The sequence below is a fragment of the Patagioenas fasciata genome, chromosome 14, assembly GCF_037038585.1.
Source record: "Patagioenas fasciata isolate bPatFas1 chromosome 14, bPatFas1.hap1, whole genome shotgun sequence".
NCBI classification, from domain to species: Eukaryota; Metazoa; Chordata; class Aves; order Columbiformes; family Columbidae; genus Patagioenas; species Patagioenas fasciata.
Genome location: NC_092533.1, coordinates 11,770,088 through 11,792,299, shown reverse-complemented (window position 1 = coordinate 11,792,299; position 22,212 = coordinate 11,770,088). Strand labels below are relative to the sequence as shown.

Here is a 22,212-nt window from a genome sequence, read left to right as displayed (position 1 = left end):
GCCACAAGACATGCTGTTACCATAGTGCCACCCGCTGCCAGAACATTACAAATAGGATGAATTATTTGGTGTGCACTGAAGTAGTTTTACTCAGCCTGCTAAGAGATTATTTTTATACAAATCTCCAAGTTCTCCTTACAGAAATTTGGGTAAGGATTTAAAGTGATTCTTGCAGCCAGAATGCTGACAAAGATGCTTTATAGAGTGATAGCTAAAAAGGTACCTGCTCCATGTACTTGGTTATGACCCAGATTTCCCAATCATGGTACACAGTTATGCTGGCTTATTAAAGCTCATTCAAACTGAGAACAAGCCACCAGGTGAGCGTTGTTTTCACCACAGACACATTTAAAATCCCAAATATCTCAGATCTTCACAGGAAGCATAAACTAATCCAACAAGTAAAACAAAACATTACAAGCAGTTTTAAATAGGACTAATGATGTGCAGGGTAGTGTTCAGGCACCATTCTGAGCTCAAGTTGCATCTACTCCTGACAATACTCCAACAGAAAGTTAAACTTTGTACTTCTAAAAAAGCTGTGTATGTTCTACAAACATTAAAACAGTTAAGGCGGTTGATTTTTCATTCACCAGCAGAAGTCAGTGTTAACACCTGACTGAAACGGCATGAAGCAGTGACAAATTCCCAGCCACCAGGCTCCCCACGTCTCAGGAAGCCAGGGCTTTGCAGGCTGACACTGGCTGGTTTTGCAGCTCCGAGGCTAAAAAAGTTTGTCTTCTGCTTTTGTGACTGTGATCTCCTCAAGTCACCACAGGCAGGAATCTTAGTCCAGAGATCAAGTCTCATCAGAGGTCTGTTCTCCTGCAACTCACAGGAACAGGCATTTCCCTCCAGCCCCAGCCAGCTGAGCTCAAAAGTCCATGAAATAGGGAAAAATAAAAGCTAGCTGAAACAAATGAATCTTTCTGATGAAGGTTTACAAAATAAAGCTTTGTAAAAGCAAAAGCTTGGACTTGAATTAACCAGAAATCCCAATGAGGACAAAAAGCATCAGATTAGGTATACTACTATAGGAAACAAAGATACTCCCAGTCACCTAAAATTGTGAGAATTAACATCTAACCAAAAATGCAGGTAACTTCATCTGCTATAGATACTTTAACTCTGGGTTTTGTCAAGGATCTATCTAAAATTGGACATCAGCATTTATTTATTTTTAATCTTTTAAGCCAAAAGGATCCTGGCCAACATTTTAAAAAGCTAATCATTCTTTAAACGCTAAATATAATTAGCTGTAGTGGTAGTATAAAGAAAACTGATTTTTGCATTGTCTTACTGAATACAGATTTATATCCCATACACAAGATTCCTAGCAACATTCCTGATTTGGCTCAGAGATGGGCTACATGATGAAATGTGGCCTTCTCATCTTAACTATCTACAGATAAAATCTTGAAAGCCTTGCTTGCTTTTTACTCCAATCTAGATTTGAATGGCTTGTGGTGCTTGCCAGTATCTACAAGACACTATATGTAAAAAATCAGATGAAACAAACAAAAAAATAATACTACAGAAGATATTCCTCTGCACCAAAATACCCTTTCATAATTTTACAGAAGGAACTTGGGAGTGGGTGCAGGAAATTACACAAAACCTATAGGTGTTTATTTTTCCCTAGACTGAAAGGATTTAATGACTTAAGATTACACTAGTATGAATTTATTTAATGTATTCTAGCATTACCTTATGTTCTACAGCACTGCAGCACTCATTCGCATACAGACCGACCAGCAATATTCCCACTCACACTGCGCTTTCTGCGCCCCCATTCCATTGTGCCCACAAATAAGTTTTTAAAACTCAAGATCAAAGTCTATCAGTACTAAGAGGTCTATTTGAATCATTATCACCTTCACAAGCATTATACACACACTCATCCATTTTTGTATAAAATCCTATCACTAGCAAGCATTCCTAAAGTGTTTTGACCTGTGTGCCTGTATACAAATGTGGATATGGCACAAAAAACTTATTTCCAGAGGTTCAAATAGTAGATCTAGGTGCTTAATCTCTGTGAATATTTTAAATGAAAAAAAAAAGATTATTTTCACCACACTAAACTTCCTTAACACATACAAAGCACTATAGCCTCCCTCCAGACCAGCTGGGTGTTTGAACATACAAAAGGTAGGTTTATGGTACCTCATACAATTAGTTTGGTGTTTCAAATACCAATGACTATTTTTACCCGTGATTTCACGACAAGTGGCCACACGATGGCACTGTGTAACCAGGTTCAGTGCTTCAGTTGCAGGCATTTTTCTGTAAAATCGTGCTTGGACTGTTTTCTCCCAGCTCCTTTGAACTTGTAAATGCAAGAAGTCAAAGGAAGATGCATTTTGTCACTGTCTTTTACTTACTATGGCTCAGCTCCTGTGGCTAGTAGACTGTACCCATCAAGCTTCGATCTCAGCTGAGATGGACAAGTTATTTCAGAACCAAAAACTATTAAAAAGCAATTAAGGATCAGCCAAAACCTGAAACCTCTATACAGAACTTCTTTAATTGTATCTTTTTTTCTGCTTAGTTTGATATTCCTCTGAATATCAAGTTTCAAATCAAAGACAATAGAGATGAAGACCAGCAATTGTATAACTCATTACAATTAAGCACTTCAGCTGATACTCTGACAAGTTCAAGGAAGACATGGAATAAGTGTCCATTTTCACTTCATCACGTTTGACAATTCAGCAACAGCAAATTTCTAGTCCTAGCAGATTGAAGGGCAGAATTCGCAACAGGACAATTCCCAAAATGCACATTTACCTCCTGATAAGTAAAAAGCATTAAGGAAACGAAACATCTTGAGGCAACATCCAAAGCTAGAAACAGTGAAAATGGGTATTCTCTGCCTATTAAGGATTTCCTTCCTTATAGCAGCACAGCAGAGCAAATACATTCCCTTCAGCACCTCTAAACCAGACGACCTGTTAGAAAACAGAGGGGCTGCTTTGCTGCCTACATTTGTAGGTTTCCTGGACAGCATGAAAGGCACATGGTTACACATCCACATCCCATCTCCACATGCAGTCAGGTTGCAGTCAGTCACCTCCAAGCAGAGCTGTGGGATGCAAGACTGACCCACACTGAGCTCACCCCCATTCCTTAAGCTACAGCATTTTCAGCTTTAATCAACTTGTAGTCGTTAAAACGTATTTATTACCTCAGACACTACTGTGTGAGTTGAACAGCTGTTTTCCCACTGCTTTGGTTACATAGTGGCAGAGTGTACTAATGGTAAATCTGACATGGCAAGTTTCTCCTGTTCAGAGCTCAGGAGCATCATGGAAGGACAGAAGGGCCTTCTGCCTCAGCAGCTGACCAGAAGACAGACACAGCATTGTGATTCATGTTAAGGATGAACTAAAAGCTGAAGGCAGCTCAGGCTGCTGTAATCCAAGATCAGAGTACTGCTCAGGAACTACAAAAGCAGTTTAACTTAAGTGCAGACTGACCACCTCTACAACTGACATGATGAAGAGCTGGAGCTGAGGCCATTACAACACAAGAGCAAAGATTATTGAACCCATGTGCTTCAAATTTGAAGAATGAGGTTCCACCATCCTTTCCTCACAGAGCACAGGCAGTACCCAGCAGCAAGAGCTTCATAATGCAGTGACAAAAGAGGCCTACAGCTGCATACAAATCCAATATATATCACCTTAGATAACCACTCTGAAGAGCAAACAAGTTTGAGAATGGAAAAATGCCAGAAGAGTACTAGCTCTAGTACTTAATTTACACTACATATACAGAGTAGTTATACATCTTTGCATGTTTAACAGGTAAAGAATAAAATTAGGTAAACAGTGAGGTCAGAAGAGCCTCTTAACCTATCACCACCACATAATCTAGTCAGCAGGTACTAACTCCTGTATATGGGTCACGACAGTGAATTACAGTCTTGCTTAGACACCTATCTAGGCTCTGCTTTAACTGCTTGTCAAATAGCCTTTTTTTTCAAAACACTGTTTTACTACCTACATCCTGGGTCTACTGAAAATACACAAGTCCAGTACTATGCAGATTAGGTTAGCCTTTATTAAAATACCAAATTACATGAAATTTGAACTCAATTAGTGCCTGTAAAAAAGGTTCCAGGGTCATAATGGAGGTGGCATGTCAATAATGATCTCATCCAGGGTAGCAAGGAAGTCAGCAGTTGCTTGTTGCAGGTCTGGAAGTTAGAAATAGAGCAAATCAGTTTCAAGAAACCTGGAATTCATACTCTAACATAAGCTAGCTCCCAGTGATTTAGCATAAGCCTCTTGAATGACCAAGGGAAATAGTGTTTGATTGCATAAGCCAACCTCACCTAACTGATCAGTTATCAATGCACTGTGATTGCCCAGTAACATCACTTTGACACTACTACCTGTACTACCAACATTGGCCAGTTAAATTCAGCTTGACTATACACCAAAAGCCATTTGATACTAGAGCACTAGTGTGGTAGTTAGGACAGTGGCAGTCCACTACTCCAGCCAACTAGCTTCCCTCCCAAACCACTGATGAGCACTGCACATACTGAAACTCTTGCCAAGTTTCCACTTACTAGACTCCCATGGAAACTCTTCCATCTTCACAGGTGAAGGAACCATGTTCACATATTTGTTGTAGGTCCTTTCAAATATCATGAGGGGAACACCACACAGGTTGATATTGCTTAGTTTGTCCTCTTCAGGAAGATCATAACTCTCAGAGTCTGTTTGAGAAACACACACTAAGTTAGTAAACATGTATGGAAGCAGTAGTCTGGGAAACTGCAAATTCTTCTAGATTAAACTAAGTGGGAGCAGGTCCAAACCAACACAATCCAGCAGTTCCCTCTTACGAGGTATTTGCAGTTACACCTTAGTTGTCCCTAAAATCCCATACACTAACACCAAAAAATTAGTCTAGTCCTAATGTAAAACAAGAGCTTTTAGTAATTTCTTTCACTTTACTAAGTCAACTTCATCAAGCACAGCATATATATTTCACCAATACTGAAACAGTCTTTGGTACAGTAGTTTTTGCACACTCCCACATGAACTGGATGGTTTAAAGACATGCTTTGAAGGATTATGACAGCACAGCCCATTGCAGATATTTTAAGAACAGCTTTAGAAGTTTCATCTTAGCTAAATATATGTAATATTTAAAAAAAAGCTATTTTATAGCCATTCTATACTACACCAGTAGGAATCTCTTCAGTTGCAAGTTACTATCTTGGCATATACTCCTAAGTACTGCTTAAGTGTTCCTTTGAATACTGGTCTATTAGTTGCCACTTAACGAATTAAGATGCTACAGTGTGGTTGTTTGAAACCAGTTTCCTGCCACCACAATAATGAACTCAAACTGCTACATATCTAGAACACAGCTACCGCAGCTAGAAATATTTAAATAAGAATGAGATGGTATTTCAGAAGTAGCAAGTACCCTTCTGTTTAAGAAAGGACTCTTGCAAAACACCGTGTTATCTTGTTTGTCACAATAGCCTAGTCAGAGTCTTGCAACAAGATTGACGCTTATGAAAATGAACAGTCAGGTTTTCATAATTACACCAATAGTTCTTACCTCGAGGATCAAAAGGAAACATATTTTCTATTTCTGGCCACTCTTCTTCAGCCACTGTATCACAGCTTTCCAATCCATCAGACTTTTCAGCAATCTTAAAGAGAAAGTCACATTACTTGAGCTACTATAATTTCCCTTTGTAGAGGCTTTCCCACACTACACAAGTTACAGAAAAGAACACTTCTATACAGTCCTCAGTTATGACTGAATTCTAACACCTTTAACACAAAAGCTGGAGACAGGCAAATGCTTCAGTTGAATTTATGTGGTGCAGTACTACATATGATAGCAATAAATTGCCGCACTAAAACATTTACGCTCCTTATACGAAACTCCTGATACTTAACATGTGAACAAGCAAACTGTTCTCTCTAGAGCTGCATCTTTGCCATGAGGTATCCCCTAAGTTGTCATACTCCAGGGAGTATGCCCATGTAGGTTTACTGGCTTCGGCTAGCAGGGATTTATTTTTCTCCTTAATAGCTCATATGATGCCATGTTTTGGATTCATGGTGGAAACAGTGTGGCTAACACCCAGCTGGTTTAGTTGTTGTAGAGCAGTGCTTACACAGCATCAAGCCCTTTTCTGCTTCTCACAATCCCACCAGTGAGTAGGCTGGGGGTGCACAAGAAGTTGGGAAGTAGAAAGCCAGGACAGCTGACCCCAAATGACCAAATGGATATTCCACACTATATAACATTGATGCCCAGCAATGAAAACTGGTAGGGAAGTTTACCAGGGTTGCCACTGCACATGGACCAGCAAGACATCAGTCAGCTAGTCATGGGAAGTCAGTTTGGGGTTTTGATATTATTAAATTGTCTTAATCTCAGTTCAAGAGCTCTCATTTTACTCTTCCAATTCTCCCTCCATCCCACTGCAGCAGGAGCAAGCCAGCAGCTGTGTGGTGCTCAGCTGCCTGCCAGGATTAAGCCACAACACTAGATAAAACGTGCATTTTTCCCACCCCTGTGGAAGTGTGTTGTACTCACTTTGTTTGCAGTGCAAGCCTGATTTTTCTGTCTTATCTTTTCCACTTTGGTCATGACTCCTTCAGTTCCATTCACATTTCCAAGAGCCTTTCTGACAGAGTGAGATGTGGCTGGAGATGTACCAATGTTTTTCTTAGGAAGTGGAGTGTTAACTTGTGTTCCTTCAGAGAAAACTTTTGCTGGGGAATGGAGGGGAAAAAAAAACTTTGGTACCATATCAACCCTAAAGTTTGCTGTAGTAAGTACACAATACAAGCAGAGTTATTTTTATAGTAACTTATAAGCTTAGCAAAATTGGTTAGATAAGTAAATATAAGAATAGAAAACTACTACTGTTCAAAACAGTGTCTAACAGAACAGTTTATGCACTTCACTCAGTCTGCCAGGGGCTTAGGGCAGCATATACACACAAGATACTGAAGGGAGCCTTCGCTGACTCTTGGTAGCACCAACTTCACCATTTTCCTGATCAGTAAAGATTAGGGTTGCCATCTTCTTGTTGATGAGATGACTCTGGAAAGCCCACACAGGAAAAAGACAAAATCATTCTTGGCATTTCTCCCACCATAGAATGCTTTTTAAACAAACCACATTGAAGACAACATACGTGTTCATCCCCAGAAGAAGGGATAGAAGAACAAGCCCATACTTCACTCCATTTCATGGTAGCTTAGCTACAGGCCTTTATGCTTAAAGGCATTATTAGTGCATGTGGTAGGCTCACAGCCCCAAAGAAGTTTGTATGTGTTTGAGAAATTAACGAGCACTAGCAACACTGCACAGAGAGAACTAATGCCCTCAGTTTGCTTTGTCAGTTCTTTGTAGTGTTTGACTGTTTCCTCAGCACATTTTCCAGCTTAATAATCTAGTCCTTAGCTCACCCTGTAGCACTTTAACAGCCAAAAGTAATGCCAGTTATTTTACTAGCTACATCTTTTCTACATCTAGCTACATCTTTACTACATCTTTTCACCAGATAAAGAAGCCATTTGAGGACACCCCGTACAAACAGATCACTGCATTTTTCCAGCGCCACGGGAGACAACAGGTCAGAGCACTCACTCCCTGGCACTGCTCGGGCCAGCCGGGCAGCTCCCAGCTGGGCTGACCACTGCGAGCACATAGTAACTCCTCATTCAATAGCGATCTGCAGAAAAGGCCTCTTTTAATTGGTAATAACTTGAAGTCAAAAGCTTAAGCACAAGGCCGAAGCAAGACTTCCAGCCACAGATCCCAACACTCCCCTTGTTTCACCCTTCCCGTCACAGCTCCAGAGGGCCTCACCTGCACTCGGGGGAGACCCCGGCCTAACCCTTCCAGCCGAGAGCTCACCTCGAGGGCCACCAGCAGCTCCCCGCACTAGGGTAGGACAGCAACACGCACGGAGCAGAGAATTCGGTTCTGTATGGTCGGTCCCAGGTCACGCCAGGGCCGCAAATCAGACAGACACACACCCCTCAGGAACAGCCGTGCCCGGCCGCCAGCAGCTTTTAAACGGCCTCCTCATCGTCCATTGGCTGCTTCGATCAACGCTCAGCAGCCGATTGGCTCAGCGGCGCCGCTTCCGTACCGACTCACCTGCGCCCTCCGCGGCTTCCCCCGCTACGTACTGGGGCGGGGCCAGGCCCGCGCAGGCCCCGCCCCGCAGCCCCACCGCCGCGTTACTATGGTGACAGCGTGGCACCGCCCCGGATGTGACGCACCCGTGACGCGACGCAGCCCGAGGCGACACCGCGGTGGGTTGTGGGGCGGCGGTGCGGCCTGCAGGTAAACACGGGCGGCGGGGACGGGGACGGGGACACAGACACCGACACCGGGAGGGATTGGATAGGCTGCGGGATCGGCTGCCCAAACGGGGAGCGGCCGCCGAGCAGCCGTTTTGGGAAGTACCCGCATCCCTGCGGGCCGGGCCCGGGCCCTGCTGGGGCGCCGCTCCCTCGCCGCCGCAGTGGCACCTCCGGGGTGCGCGTAGGCCCCGGTCTGGCGGTGCGCGGGGCTCGGGGCAGCCCCGGCGCGTCTGTGGCCCCACAGCGCTGAGGCTGTGTCCGCCCCACGGTGCGTATCCTGGCGCTGAGTGCGGAGCTGCCGCTCTTCGTTCCCAGCACGGATCTCAGTGGTTTGGGAAGAGGAACATGCATACTTTTCTCAGCATTGGTGCTTATTTTTGTGAAAAGACATGTCAAAAATGCATAGTACTGCAGTACCGGTTTAACTGAATGATACAAAACCGCACTGAAGATCTGTGCTGTCATATGGTTTTGATCTGTATGACTTTCTCTTTTTTTTTTTTTTTTCCGTTACAGAGGAAGAAACAAAATGGCATCGGGGGCGGTGGTGAGCACCACTCCTGCGGGAGGGTCAAGTGATGTGAACCTGGAGGAACCAAAGAAGATGACAAGGGAAGACTGGAGGAAGAAGAAGGAGTTAGAAGAACAAAGAAAACTAGGAAATGCACCTGCTGAAGTGGATGAAGAAGGAAAGTAAGCTTTATTAAAGCTAGGGTTATTCTAATGCTACTGGTTAAAAATGTCTTTCTTCCTGTTGTGGTTATGAGTAATCATGAGGGAGATACATGATTTCTACATGAGTCATTGCAGAAGTAAATAGTTGAACTTTGTGAGTTTGCTTTTAACACTCCAGTCATCCTCAGAAAACAGATATTTTCTAAAGAAGTAGGTTCAGTGTTTATGTACCATGATCTACTGATGGTACTGCGAAGTCCCACCTATGTGGGTGCTTACAATTGATATTTTAAAAGTGACCAAAACGTAGTACTGGAGAACTTAATTGTGTAGCTTACCTGTTCCCTCTCTCTTGCTTCTACAAGGCTCATTGCATCTGAGAAGATAAATGTTACTATTTTTGTGTTCAGTAGCATTGTAGAGACTAAGATATTTGATTAGGAGTCAGGAGTTTAGGGGCATGGCAACAAAATCTCAATGAAATCTGAGTTTATCTAGCTGAATTAGAGGTTATTTTGCAATACATTGTAACAACTTCATTATTTTATTATCAATCACAAATCACTGAACTTTAATGGGAGAGTTATTTGTTAGGCCAAGTTGTTGTGGGTTTTTTTCCCTGTGCCACGTATTTATTACACAACATCTTTTCCAGAGATATCAATCCTCATATTCCTCAGTACATCTCCTCAGTACCATGGTACATAGATCCTTCTAAAAGACCTACACTAAAGCATCAGAGACCTCAGCCAGAGAAGCAGAAACAGTATAGCTCTTCTGGAGACTGGTACAAACGAGGAGTTCAAGAGGTATGCAAAATGTTCATGTCATAAAGTAAAGATTTGGTTTCACAGTATCACAGTATATTTGGGATTGGAAGGGACCTCAAAAGATCATCCAGTCCAATCCCCCTGCTGGAGCAGGAACGCCTACGTGAGGTCGCACAGGAATGTGTCCAGGCGGGCTTTGAATGTCTCCAGGGAGGGAGACTCCACAACCTCCCTGGGCAGCCTGGGCCAGTGCTCTGTCACCCTCACTGAGAAGAAGTTTTTTCTCAAATTTAAGTGGAACCTCTTGTGTTCCAGCTTGATCCCGTTACCCCTTGTCCTATCATTGTTTGCCACTGGTTTGATTCCATGAAGGAATAATTTCTGGTTACATGTTTTTGAGGGAGACGAGCTGGGAATTCTTATTCAGCAGGCAAGTTGCAGTGTTTGGGAATAATCAAAACCTGTGTTCTGGGTTTGAGTACATCACACTCACTTTAGTTGTATTGAAAAACGAGTTAGTTATTCGGAACGCACGTATGAATCTTGTCACAAGTTTGTACAACACTGTCTTTTTTGTTGTTTAGCATGCTGTAGCAACCAGGTATCGTAAAGGAGCTTGTGAGAACTGTGGTGCATTGACACACAAAAAGAAAGACTGCATGGAGGTAAACTTCATTTTTGCTGATGTTTTAATGGTTTTGAAAACAATGTGAATTCTAATCTCAGTGAAAAATAGCTATAGATAAAATAAAAAATACTCGTTTTGAGAAGACTGATTTGGAAGAGGTTTCAGGTATTGAAAGGTGGCTTGAAAAATTCTAAACAAAGTGTTAGGTAGGAAAAATTAAGGGAGAAAACTGACATTTATCAGGGATTTTGCTTGTCAGTTGTGATAAGCACTGTAATAATAAGAAAAAATGTTTAGATCTTGGTGTTAATTTGCTTTAACTCAGGTGCCGCTGTGGCTTTCTGTTTCAGGTCAGCTAGAAGCCATCCCCAGAAACTGTGTTTTAGTTGCTTTCTTGAATGTGGAAAATAGTTAGAAATTGATGGGGTTTGGCGTCAGTTGCACTACTTTAAAATACAGAAATGAACTAATTGCATATATTTACAATTCACGGGCTTATAATGCTCAATTTGAGTGGCTTTAGAGAAGCTCGATTGATGCTATTTTTAAAGGGATATCTGAGTAATGTATTTTAGTATAATGGACTGATCCAACCAGTTTATTTTCCTTTTAGAGACCCAGGAAAGTTGGAGCAAAATACACAGGCATGAATATTGCACCAGATGAATATGTGCAGCCTCAACTTATGTTTGATTATGATGGAAAGCGAGATCGTTGGAATGGTTATAACCCAGAAGAGCACATGAAGATCGTGGAGGAATATTCCAAGGTTGATTTGGTATGTAGGTGCTTTGGTTTATTGGGGAAGGCTTCAGCATTTGGTGGGCCTGGGAGGAGGAACGTTTGTTACATGGACTGTTAGTATTAGACCTTGTGCTGTGTTCGTAATGAAAAAGTGAGATGGATTCTGTGTTTGACAGCAAACTTCGCTTAAACTGAAAATTCAGATCAGAAGTGGCAACAGAGTATGGGTCTGCACAGTAAATGAAGCATCTCTCCAGATTGCTTACATTTTAATAGACGAGCCTCAGAATTTGTTACCCAAGATGCAGTTTGAATGGCAGACAAGAAAGGCATTTATTATTTGTCTGTATTAGAGCCTGTAAATCTATATCTATTTTGTAATCTCATTCATGTTATTTTACTTATGAATCCTTTTTGTTACTATGATGGAGCAGTGGACTGTCTGTACATGTCTGTGCAGATCAGCACCTTGGTGCTGCTGGTAACTTTGTATGCACCAAATCCATGTGGACAGTGTTCACTTTTTAGAACCAAAAAACCCAGTTCACTAGCTTGGCTGGGTGTTGGCTACCTGTTCCAAAAGGTAGTGAAGGTGCCAAACTCACTCCCTTCAGTGACTGCTCCTCAGCATTTTCCTACAGCACACAAGAAAGCTAATGCTGCGTGTGATCTCATCAGTGTCTGTAAGTGTCTAATGGGAGTGTCTAGAGACAGAGCCAGACTAATCTCAGTAGTGTCTAGTGACAGGACAAGAAGCAGTAGGCACAAATTGAAATACAATAAATTCTGTTTAAACAAGAAAAAACTGTTCCACTGTAAGGGTGGTCAAACAGCAGAACAGCTTGCCCAGGAGGGCTAGGGAGTCTCTTTCTGGAGGTGATCAAAACCTGCCAAGACATGGTCACTGGGCAACCTGTGCAGGCAAGCCTGCTTTGAGCAGGGGGATTGTTATTGGTGGTCTCCAGAGGTACCTCCAACTTCAGCTGTTCTGTGCTTCTATGATGTCAAACACACACAAAAATTCACTATGTGCTGCTTTAAAATCACACTTTAGATGCAAGACTTTGGTGGTTCCTGAGTGAACCATAAATGCTCACAGCATCAGTCATAAAGTGTCTTAAGCATTGAAGTTCTTAACTAGATTATGAGGACACTATAATAAAACACGTTCTTAAGCACTATTGAAATAAAATAAGCTTTTTCCTAAATTAGGATGCACGTAGTAGTGGCATAGCTGCATAAACTCTAGTAAACTGCTTTATTTAACAGTGTCATAAAATAGTGGAATGGTTAGTGTGTATATAGCTTCCTTTCTTTGGGGCTCAAACACCCATGTGAGTAAAGCATAGGAATAGAGAAGTTCTAGGCTGTTGATTTTTTTAAAGGCATTCAGAGAATTAAAACCTTATATAGGAATACATTTTAAATGACAGCAGTCAGAAGAAATGCTTGTGATAAGTACTTGCTATTAAAAAGAAATATTAAAACAAATGCGTTTTCATGATACACAGGCCAAACGTACACTGAAAGCCCAGAAGCTTCAGGAAGAGTTAGCATCAGGAAAGCTGGAGCAAGTGGTAAGTAAACTAAGCCCTAATTTATTTTTGTTTAGGTCAAATAAGAATACAACAGGTTACTTCTGCTCCTTGATACTTTTATTCTCTATATGGCATCTACTATTGTTTTTTATGCCCTTCATTAATTTAAAGATGTCCCTAGCACGAGCATATTCTGTGTCTCATTAAGAATTTGAAGCATCTCCTTTCAAATGAGAATGGTTTTGTTTTCCCCTTTAGGCAAAAAATCTGTGTGATTATTGTTCTTGCTAAAATTAATGACATGGATTTTTCAGTCAGAAAAACTTGTTTTCCATGTAGTAGTTTTGTTTACATACTGAAATGCTTTTTTGTGTTTAAAGATTGTTATGTCTGACTAATGTTGAGGTAGTGACTACAACGTGACCGTGCATTGTTTTAGTGATGCTTAGTATAAATTGGAATAGGAAGATATTTTCTTTATCTTAGAACCAAACTTCTTTCTTCTTCACTCATTGCCATGACTGTTTACAGTGTCTCTGGTTATTTGAAGGCTGAGTTTATATATTTCCCACTGGCTTATAATTCTGCAGAGGTTGCATCTTCAACTAACTTCCTCAAGCTCCTCTTAGATTATGGACAATGCTTTTGATAATCTTTGGTATAAAATTCTAATTTTAAAAGGCACTGCTGATAATCTTTTAAGTTTATAAAATGGGGAAAAAGTAGAGTCTGCTGCTCGTCAGAAGTAGTTTTTTTAAATCATCATGGTAAGAAAGAAAGCACCAAGCAAAAGACTGTATACAGTTGGACCTCCATTTTCCAGAGGTTGTCACCTTGCGTTTTGTCACTAGATGGCAGAGTGAACTTTATCTCCAGCACGACCTACCTTCCCGATTGAAAAAAATTCTTTCTCTTTTGGATGCCTGTTTTCACCACAAGGCAGCACTGTTTGCTTCTATATACTTATTCCTTAAAAAGTGGAGCTGAAAGAAGAAAAGTATGTTTGAAACGTAAGAACTGTCTCTGATAGAGGGGACCAAGACTGATGCCATTTTGCATAGTCAGTGCTGGCCAGTTTGCTGGTCAGTCTTCCAGGACTTAACAGCTGTATCCATCTGCAAGTGGCCTCAAGTTAGAGGCTCAGCAGGTTAAAAAAAAAATTCTGACTGTGTTTTTGCAGATCAAATTGTGGCTTCTGTTTCATGCACAATATTCCTGTCCATCCTAACTAAATATTGCGTATGTATCTCAATTATTTTTTAAGCTTTCAGAGTTGAATCTTGGTTATATTTGCATGGTATGAAATATTCTAGTCTGAACCATTAGTGTTCAAAGGAATAACAAGCTCTAAATTACAGCAGCAATTCTAAAATTGGCCATTCTTGCAAAGTCTTTGAAATTCAGTTGGCAGTGAAATGGTCTGCAACATGTGTCTGTAACAGAGGCACTTAAAAGCGCTTCCCTAAAACATCATATAGTCGTCTTTGTGCATTTTGTGCCACAGGTAAATTGTATTTTGCATCCTGCATCAAGCTCTGCTTTGATTGCTCTTTATCCCCCTGCCATCTTTCCTCTCTCCACTATCTTGTCTTCTCTCCTGATGTGCTCTTTGTTTGCTGCAGAACTCCCCAAGACACCAGTGGGGAGAAGAGGAACCAAATTCCCAGACAGTAAGATGATTACCCACTGCATCACACCATGGGCAGAGGAAAGGACCTGTAGTTAGTGGAACAGTGAAACAAGGATAGCATAAGGGTTTCAGTGCGGGGTTCATGCCACTGCCTGCCTGTTCTTTTGGGCAGAGGTGGCTGGATTTCACAGAGGGGTTTTTGGTGTTAACTCCTGTGGGTTGTCAAACCTGAGAGATGCAAGCAAATAATTACATTTTTATATGTGGTACATTTTGCCCAAATAACTGTTTTCTTAATATAATCACAGTTATGGGGTTTTTTTTAACCGTTTCCATATGAGTAAGTGGAAATCCTTCAACAATATTTCTGAAAACTGTTGAATGTTAGATTAGCATGTCACTAGCATCACAGCACACTTAAGCCCAAGTAAATGATACTGACTTTTGAATACAGGGATTTCAGAATTTTTAATGAAACCACTATAATCAGATTCTTGTACTTACCTCTACAGTGAATGTCCTCTTTTATTTAGAAGTTTCCCATCTCTTCTCAGGAAAGAGATCATAACAGTGAAGATGAAGATGAAGACAAATATGCAGATGACATTGATATGCCTGGGCAGAACTTTGACTCTAAAAGGCGTATCACAGTTCGAAATTTACGTATTCGGGAAGATATTGCAAAAGTGAGTAAAAGATTCTTATATAGATGTTCCTATATATTCGTGACAGTTCATTTCAAAAAAATTGTACTCTGAATTATTAATGAATTTGCATATGGGTCTTGGGGTTTGGAGGTTGAGGTCTATGCTCAGGTGTATTCCTGCTCATGCTGTGATTTCCTCGAAGTTTTCCTTTTACACGGATAGACTTTTTAAAAATATCTGAGCTGGGGGATACAGTAGTAACTTCAGTTGTTTTAAAATCATGAATATCTGATATCTTGTGTGTTGTTTTCTTTCCCTAGTACTTGAGGAATCTAGATCCAAACTCTGCTTATTATGATCCCAAAACGAGAGCAATGAGGGAGAACCCATATGCCAATACAGGCAAGAATCCAGATGAGTAAGTTCAGACAGGATCATGATTGTGTATTCAACAAAACTCTGTTAAAAATTAGATTAATAGTTTTGTATTTACTCTTATTTGTATGTCTTTTTAGTAAGTGAATCTCTAGTCAGTTATGGATAGAAGTTGATGTAAATATGGAAAAAATTGTTTTATTTAGCAGCACTTTTTGACTTAGTATATAAAATTGGTATTTTAGTAATACCAACCCTTAATCTCCACGCATATATAGAGCACCATGTAGTGTAATGATCTGTACAAGGATTAGAACAGTCTCATGTATCTAGAGGTGATACCTCTAAACAGTAATGATGTTTAAGTATTTCAGTAACCAAATCTTACACTTCATCCCTTCTTTGTTGGGAGGCGTTTGGCACTGGAGACTCGTGCACAGTGTCTGTGATACCTATCTGAATGCCTGAATTGGGAGCAAAGGCTCCTCCTGTACTAATGGAGTCTGCATAGAAAAGGTCTGAAAGCTTTGGGACTGTCTAGATAATCACCTTAATTGAAGAATGCCACAGGCTGGCTTTTGGCTGCTGGTGAGGCCATCTTGCTTAAAAGCTCGAGTCAAGCACTTGAGCTGTGAGGCCACCCTGACCTGTGCGGTGCCCTGGACTCACAGAGCAGACAGGCTGGGAGGAGAAATATTTATTCAGAATACAGTAATACACTAGAATGGCAGTGACTAAATGCTGGCAAATAATGCTCTTTCCACCTCTCCTTGCCCCCAGCTAGAATAGTACCAGACAATTTTTTTTTTTTTCAGGTGCAGATACTTTCACTTCTCTCTAGGGTCATAATTTGACCTTTTTTGAATCTGTGATTCTGCCGTAGCATTGCAGACTGAGATTTTCAGAGTGGCTTTGGGGAGATGAAAAGAGGATGAAACTGGATTGTTAAGGTTATTTGATTTTCAGCCTGTACTCATTGTGAATCTCTTCAAAGGGTGTGCGAAAGGGAACTGAGAGCAGTAAAACTGTTACCAGGCTTTAACTCACTTAAAGGCTTTGGCCCTGGGTAGGAGAGATTCACAAATCCGGAAGCTGAGAGTCACTATGCTAGAATATCACCTGCCATTCGTGCATATTTATTGTGCAATTGGATCCAACCTTGACTCTTGGCACTTCGTATCTCAGGCAGAGCTCCAGGTCTTTTTCATAAGATGTTTCCGTATACATGTGGACATCAAGTATTCCAAGTTGCAATCTAATACTTTTATGGCTCCATAGGGAGCCTTGACTCAATATATTCTGCTGAGTGCTCCTCCTTCTGTTCGTAACTCTCAGGACACAAAGCAAAATTTTTACTTCCCTCTTGGTGTTATATGATTGTATTTAAAAGGAAATCGTGTTACTTGACTACTAAGAATCATATTTTTTTTTCTGCAGAGTTGGTTATGCAGGTGACAACTTTGTTCGCTACACTGGAGATACCATTTCAATGGCACAGACTCAGTGTAAGTGGGGTTGGGTTTTTTTTTTTTAATGAAATGCACTTACAAGTTAACAATGCTTGCAAAAAAGAAATACATCTTTTTAGAGTAAGATTTTTTTCAAATTACTACAGAATTAAATATAATTTGAATGCGTATGTCAGTTTTGGAATAAATACTGAGTGAAACCTCTTGTGTACACAGTGTTTGCTTGGGAGGCTTATGACAAAGGCTCTGAAGTTCATCTTCAAGCAGACCCTACAAAATTAGAGCTACTTTATAAATCCTTCAAAGTGAAAAAAGAAGATTTCAAGGCACAGCAGAAAGAAAGCATCCTAGAGAAGGTAACAGACGTTTGGTTTTATTTGATAAGGATTCTGTTGAGTGTGGAGTCTGGGTCTTGGCAAACAAATGCATCAGCTCTTCTCAGCAACTTGGATTTATAAGACTATTTTTATATCTATACACACTATCTCATCAGTTATATTCCTTATATTATTTAATATAGGAACCTTTGAAAATCTGCTGGGATTTCTTTGAATTTTTGGGAGCTCTTCCCTTAACTGTCAGGATTTTTCCAGTGGAAAATCTGACAGAAGTATGTAGGAGTATTGGGAATTTAGATCGTTTTGTTCTGTTTGGTTGGGGTTTTTTTAAATAATACGAGTGGTTGAAAAAATTCTTTGACTGTTTACAAGTGGTGAATTTGTAAAATACCCAAGTAACTGTCTCCCAAAATTATTCTTAAATTTTTCTTTTCTCTTAAATGTGAAAAGCAGAAGTTTGACGGGGGACAGGAAGTACTGCTCTGGTTATACCAGAGCCTTTTGGTTTGGGCTGAGAAGTTTTCCTATTTTGAATATCATGGTTGGAATCCTGCAGGAAAAAAAAAAGCCAAAACAATTAAAAAACAAACAACCAAACAAAAAACCACAACACAATGGCAGTGTGACGAAATGTATTTCTCTCTTAATCTCTTAACTGTTCACTAAAGATTAAACTGTCTCCACCCACTTCCTTGTGTCTTCTTCAGAAGGTACTGAAGGTGACATTTTGGAAATGCATACTTACCTACATAAAAGGTGGGGATTTTTTCAGAACTCTTATATGTTGTTTCTATTTGCATTTTAGTATGGAGGACAAGAACATCTAGATGCTCCACCAGCTGAACTGCTGTTAGCTCAAACAGAAGATTACGTGGAGTACTCTAGGCATGGAACAGTCATCAAAGGACAAGAGAAAGCTATTGCTTGCTCTAAATATGAAGAGGATATAAAGATCAACAACCATACAGTAAGCCCTAGCTTATGTAAAAATTATTAAAAAATTAGATTCCTTCTCATTGGAAGGGAACAAGGTTTGGTAGGATACAGTGCAATATACTTAGTACAGCAAATAGATTTCTCTCGTCTCAATTATGGCACTCTACCTTTTCTACTAAGGAGGAATTTCAAGTTGTCATGGTAGCGATGCGAATTTGAGCAGTTGCAATGTCAATCTTAAACTGAAGGGGAAATTACTGTATTTCCCTTTGACTTTGAATGCGAGTTGACCACATCCTGTTGCTTTTCTCTTCTTTGAAACTGTACCTCTAAAGCTAATGTAAAATTATGAAGAATTTCTCATAACTTTCCTTTCTGGATTGTTTAAATAATTCACGTGTCAGGATTTCAGCTGAGGAATAGGTTGCAGCGTGTCTTTCACAGGAGCGTCACTATGGACATAACTGCTATGCTGTCTTGTCTTGCAGTGCATTTGGGGTTCATACTGGAAAGAAGGCAAGTGGGGTTACAAATGCTGCCACTCGTTTGTCAAGTACTCATACTGTACAGGAGAAGCTGGGAAAGAAATTGCTGTAAGTATTGGCCTATTTTGTCACTTGGAAAGAGCTAAAAAGTGTTCATCTTCCTACCTAAGTTTGAAGCTGTTTTCCCTTTTTCTTTGGTGGGGGTTTTTCTTGGTTTATTTTTTTGTTTGTGTTTGGTTCGGTTTTGTCCTTCTCCTTTCAGATGTGCTTATTAAATGGGTGTTCTCCCTCTTGTCTGTTGTATAGAATAGTGAAGCAAGCTTACTGGAAGAGCAACCCAAGGAGGAAGAGCACATGACAAAACCAAAAACACTGATGGAGGTAGGCTGTTGCCCTTTTGTAGGAAGCATTTTAAGAGATGGGAAGATGTGTATAACTACAAAATTAAGTCGTAATGAATCTGAAAATTATTAGACCGCAATATTAGATCATTAACATCTCTATTGAAAATTCAGCTCTCAAATAGCATTAATAAATGCTTGGGATTTAATGGCTTGAACATTACTGTTGTTTGCAAATTGAATCTTAACAGTAGCTGGTTTTCCACCTTACAGATCCACCAAGAGAAACAGAAGGAGAAGAAAAAGAAGAAACATAAGAAGAGCTCAAATTCAGATAGTGAGGGTGAAGAGAAAAAGAAGCAAGAAAAACTTAAAAAGGTACACAATATTCTTCAATGGTTTTGTGGCAAAAAGAACTTGAAATGTGTTTTACAACGTCAGTTTTAGTAAGCCTATCATGCAGTTCTTGTGGTATTCTGTGGGATGTTCTTTGATGCTAATTTTGAGCTAAAGCAAATTTAAAATGCTGTTAGATGTTCTAAAGTACATTCCTTATTTCTCGGGCAACCGTGCAATAAATATTTAGATTTAAAAGGCTTACTTTAGAAGATTTAGAACACTTCCTTTCTAGACGCCGATTACAGCTGTAGATCTATACAAGAGATTGCAGAACATAATGATTTGGGTATTGGAGACAGAGACATCAAAGACACTGTTAAAGCTTAACACTTTTTGTCCCAGAGTTGGGCCCAGTCTCACAGTTGATGCAATAAATGAATCCACCGAGCTGTCTGCTCACTGCTGCTGAGCAGCCCTTCCACAAGCACAGCAGCCTGCTCCTGGGTATTCAGAGTGGGAAACTAACATTAAACTATGGTTAATCAATCATTGTATACATGCAGATGATTTTCAGTAGCAAGAAGGAACAACAGTAGTAGTTTGAGGACTGGGATAACATGCATTTTAAAAGTATTTGAAAAAAAATGCACCCTGGTTGAAAAAAGAAAAGAAAACAAAACAAACCCCACCAAACAAAGCTCACACGCTTATCTGCTTTTGTGCTCGCTGGATCATGATTACATTTTAGGTAAAGCCAAGGAGTTTCTTGCTTGATTTGGGCAATTAGAAAGAGATTAAATTATTTTGTTTGCTGAATACCATTTTACCATCATTTTATGTTGAACACTAAAATGAAGAGTGCTGTAGGTGGGCCAAACACTTGTACATTGCTTATCCCACCTTTCTGCCTGCTGCTTTTTCATTATAGTATAATCTAATACAAACTTTCACTGTTTTCTTTGCTTGACTTTCATTGTGGGGTTTTTTTCCTTTGTTTTCATTTCAGGCGCTAAATGCAGAAGAGGCTCGTCTCCTCCAGGTTAAAGAAATCATGCAGTTAGATGAGAGGAAGAGACCGTACAACAGCCAGTATGAAACCAGGGAGCCAACAGAAGAGGAAATGGAAGCCTATAGAATGAAACGTCAGAGACCTGATGATCCCATGGCCTCTTTTCTTGGACAATAGTCACAGTGAATATCATTCCAATACACAAGACTTTTTTCCCTACTTGTTTATGGACACTTGCTTATCTTCCATGTGTCTAATTAGTGCCAGAAATAGCAGAGACTTTTTTTTGCACCAAAGAAGTTGGTGTGAAAACTTCTTTCAACAGAGATAAGCATTAAGCAGTCCAATTACTACAGTTTTATATATATGTGTGTGTGTGTATACATATACAGTCACATATATACACACATATATACATGAAATTATATGTATATATAAAATACATGCACCTACTCTGTAAATTCTTTATTGAAAAGATCTGATACTATCTGGAAGTCTGGGTTGGTTTGGCCAATGACTCCGTGCATGAAGTCATGACACATTCAGTAACACTGACTGCTCTAAAGAAATGGTCAGCAGGTGTCAATAGAGAACAAGAACTGTTGAAAAAAATGATGCAGATACCTAAGCCTCTTATTTATACAGGGAGTTTGCCTGTTATACAACTTTAAAAGGAGAAATAGTTTATTTCTTGGTCACTTTGTAGTATTTTGGAAATGTAAAAATTTTTTGCTTTGTACAGCCTTAGTTAAATTAATATAAATGTCTTAAATGCTGTCCAGACTTTTTTATTAAGAGCTTAGGAGAAGCTGACAGTAGACCCTTTAAATTCTAATTGTGTTTCTGCGGATGTTAACATACGAATTTCAGTTGCAAAGATCTGAGTTCTTGGGTTTTCTGTTTGGTAACAGTGTTCATCTTACCCTTACAACTTCCGGAGTCCTGTTCCATGGTGTAATACCAAGTGGCAGGTGCTAATACCTTGTGATAATGTGAAGCAGCATCTGCTTTGTGTTGGGCGATATTAGTCCTTAAACTGGGAGCTTTCCCCTTTAACTGTTTAAAAGTTGAAGGAAGGGGTAAAAATTGACAGCACAACTTTGGAGTTGGAAGGTTTGAGAATTATTTCTGTTATAGCTTAAACTGTCTTATTGGACGTGGCTTTTATAATGACATTTAATGTGGTTATATTAATAGTAGGACTAGGAAGACTCTCTAATCCTGGCTTTTCTTCTTAAAATATTAAGAACCTGATTACAATTTCCACTTTGTAAACAATGAAGGAAGTTAAAGTTGCTGGAAGAAAATGAAATGGTGTGTTAGGCCTGCAACGTGTTGTAATTTCCACCTGTAAAGCCCGTTTCCTTTTTTTATTAGGTTTTCTCCAAGCCTGCTTCCCCTTTATTTTTGTTACAGAAGTACTCATTCCAAATGCAGACTTTATTTTATAAGACTTATAAATCTAACCGTGGACTTTTGTTTTATAAAACTTGATTTTAAAATCTGCCTGGCATTGCAAAAAACGTAACCAACTAGTGAGATCAGAGATCTGGGGGTGAAATTGGTAATACAACCAAGTACCAGGAAAAATAAACTTTGAAGAATAGAAATCAGCTTTTGCAGAAATTGCTTTTACATATTCACAATGTAGATTTAGACAGTCAGAGGCAGGGAAAATATTAGGGATATAGCTTTCCTTCCACTGTAGTAGTGACTCACATTCTAGATTTCCACATCAGCTCATGTCCTGACCTTTATGTATTATGGGTAATTTCCAGGGCAATCTGCTCTTTTCCACAGGTAATTACATACAGTAAACACATGTTTAAGTGTCATGTGTGTGATTTCACAGCTGCTTTGAAGACTCAGTATTCTCATTTATCATACAAAAATGCTAATAATGGAAATTCTGCATTAGTCTA

General features: G+C 39.9%; 2 protein-coding genes across 6 annotated transcripts; one reads left to right on the top strand and one right to left on the bottom strand.

Annotated features, from left to right (window-relative positions):
- Positions 1-4,045: 4,045 nt before the first annotated feature.
- Positions 4,046-8,075, bottom strand: PTTG1 (PTTG1 regulator of sister chromatid separation, securin). 4 transcript variants are annotated; one of them, XM_065849129.2, is made up of 6 exons: positions 7,912-8,075; positions 6,990-7,092; positions 6,580-6,758; positions 5,587-5,680; positions 4,580-4,729; positions 4,046-4,201 (listed from the first exon to the last, which is right to left on the bottom strand). In XM_065849129.2, the coding sequence occupies exons 2-6, from the start codon at positions 7,069-7,071 to the stop codon at positions 4,128-4,130; spliced, it is 579 nt and encodes a 192-aa protein (XP_065705201.1). In that variant the 5' UTR covers positions 7,072-7,092; positions 7,912-8,075; the 3' UTR covers positions 4,046-4,127. The 4 variants fall into 4 exon arrangements, with proteins under 4 accessions (XP_065705201.1, XP_065705200.1, XP_065705202.1 ...); XM_065849128.2 differs by having other exon boundaries at positions 7,864-8,073; XM_065849130.2 differs by lacking the exon at positions 6,990-7,092 and having other exon boundaries at positions 7,864-8,070.
- A 155-nt stretch (positions 8,076-8,230) lies between these two features.
- SLU7 (SLU7 homolog, splicing factor) lies at positions 8,231-21,903 on the top strand. Of its 2 annotated transcripts, XM_065849143.2 has the most exons (16): positions 8,231-8,346; positions 8,883-9,059; positions 9,697-9,850; positions 10,396-10,476; positions 11,053-11,217; positions 12,695-12,760; positions 14,344-14,391; positions 14,906-15,037; positions 15,319-15,416; positions 16,811-16,878; positions 17,059-17,198; positions 17,986-18,147; positions 18,605-18,709; positions 18,908-18,982; positions 19,216-19,320; positions 20,288-21,903. In XM_065849143.2, the coding sequence occupies exons 1-16, from the start codon at positions 8,246-8,248 to the stop codon at positions 20,465-20,467; spliced, it is 1,857 nt and encodes a 618-aa protein (XP_065705215.2). In that variant the 5' UTR covers positions 8,231-8,245; the 3' UTR covers positions 20,468-21,903. The 2 variants fall into 2 exon arrangements, with proteins under 2 accessions (XP_065705215.2, XP_071670892.1); XM_071814791.1 differs by lacking the exon at positions 14,344-14,391.
- The last annotated feature ends 309 nt before the right edge of the window (positions 21,904-22,212 follow it).

What these genes read in the sequence shown, in the direction of transcription:
- SLU7 (XM_065849143.2), top strand. Translation starts at nt 8,246, where the DNA reads ATGGTGACAGCGTGGCACCGCCCCGGATGTGACGCACCCGTGACGCGA. An exon ending in GAAGTGGATGAAGAAGGAAA is followed by an intron (nt 9,060 to 9,696) that starts GTAAGCTTTATT and finishes CATCTTTTCCAG; the next exon opens with AGATATCAATCCTCATATTC. An exon ending in AGGAACCAAATTCCCAGACA is followed by an intron (nt 14,392 to 14,905) that starts GTAAGATGATTA and finishes ATCTCTTCTCAG; the next exon opens with GAAAGAGATCATAACAGTGA.
- PTTG1 (XM_065849129.2), bottom strand. Translation starts at nt 7,071, where the DNA reads ATGGCAACCCTAATCTTTACTGATCAGGAAAATGGTGAAGTTGGTGCT. An exon ending in AGGCTTGCACTGCAAACAAA is followed by an intron (nt 5,681 to 6,579) that starts GTGAGTACAACA and finishes TTTCTCTTTAAG; the next exon opens with ATTGCTGAAAAGTCTGATGG. An exon ending in AGAGTTTCCATGGGAGTCTA is followed by an intron (nt 4,202 to 4,579) that starts GTAAGTGGAAAC and finishes TCTAACTTCCAG; the next exon opens with ACCTGCAACAAGCAACTGCT.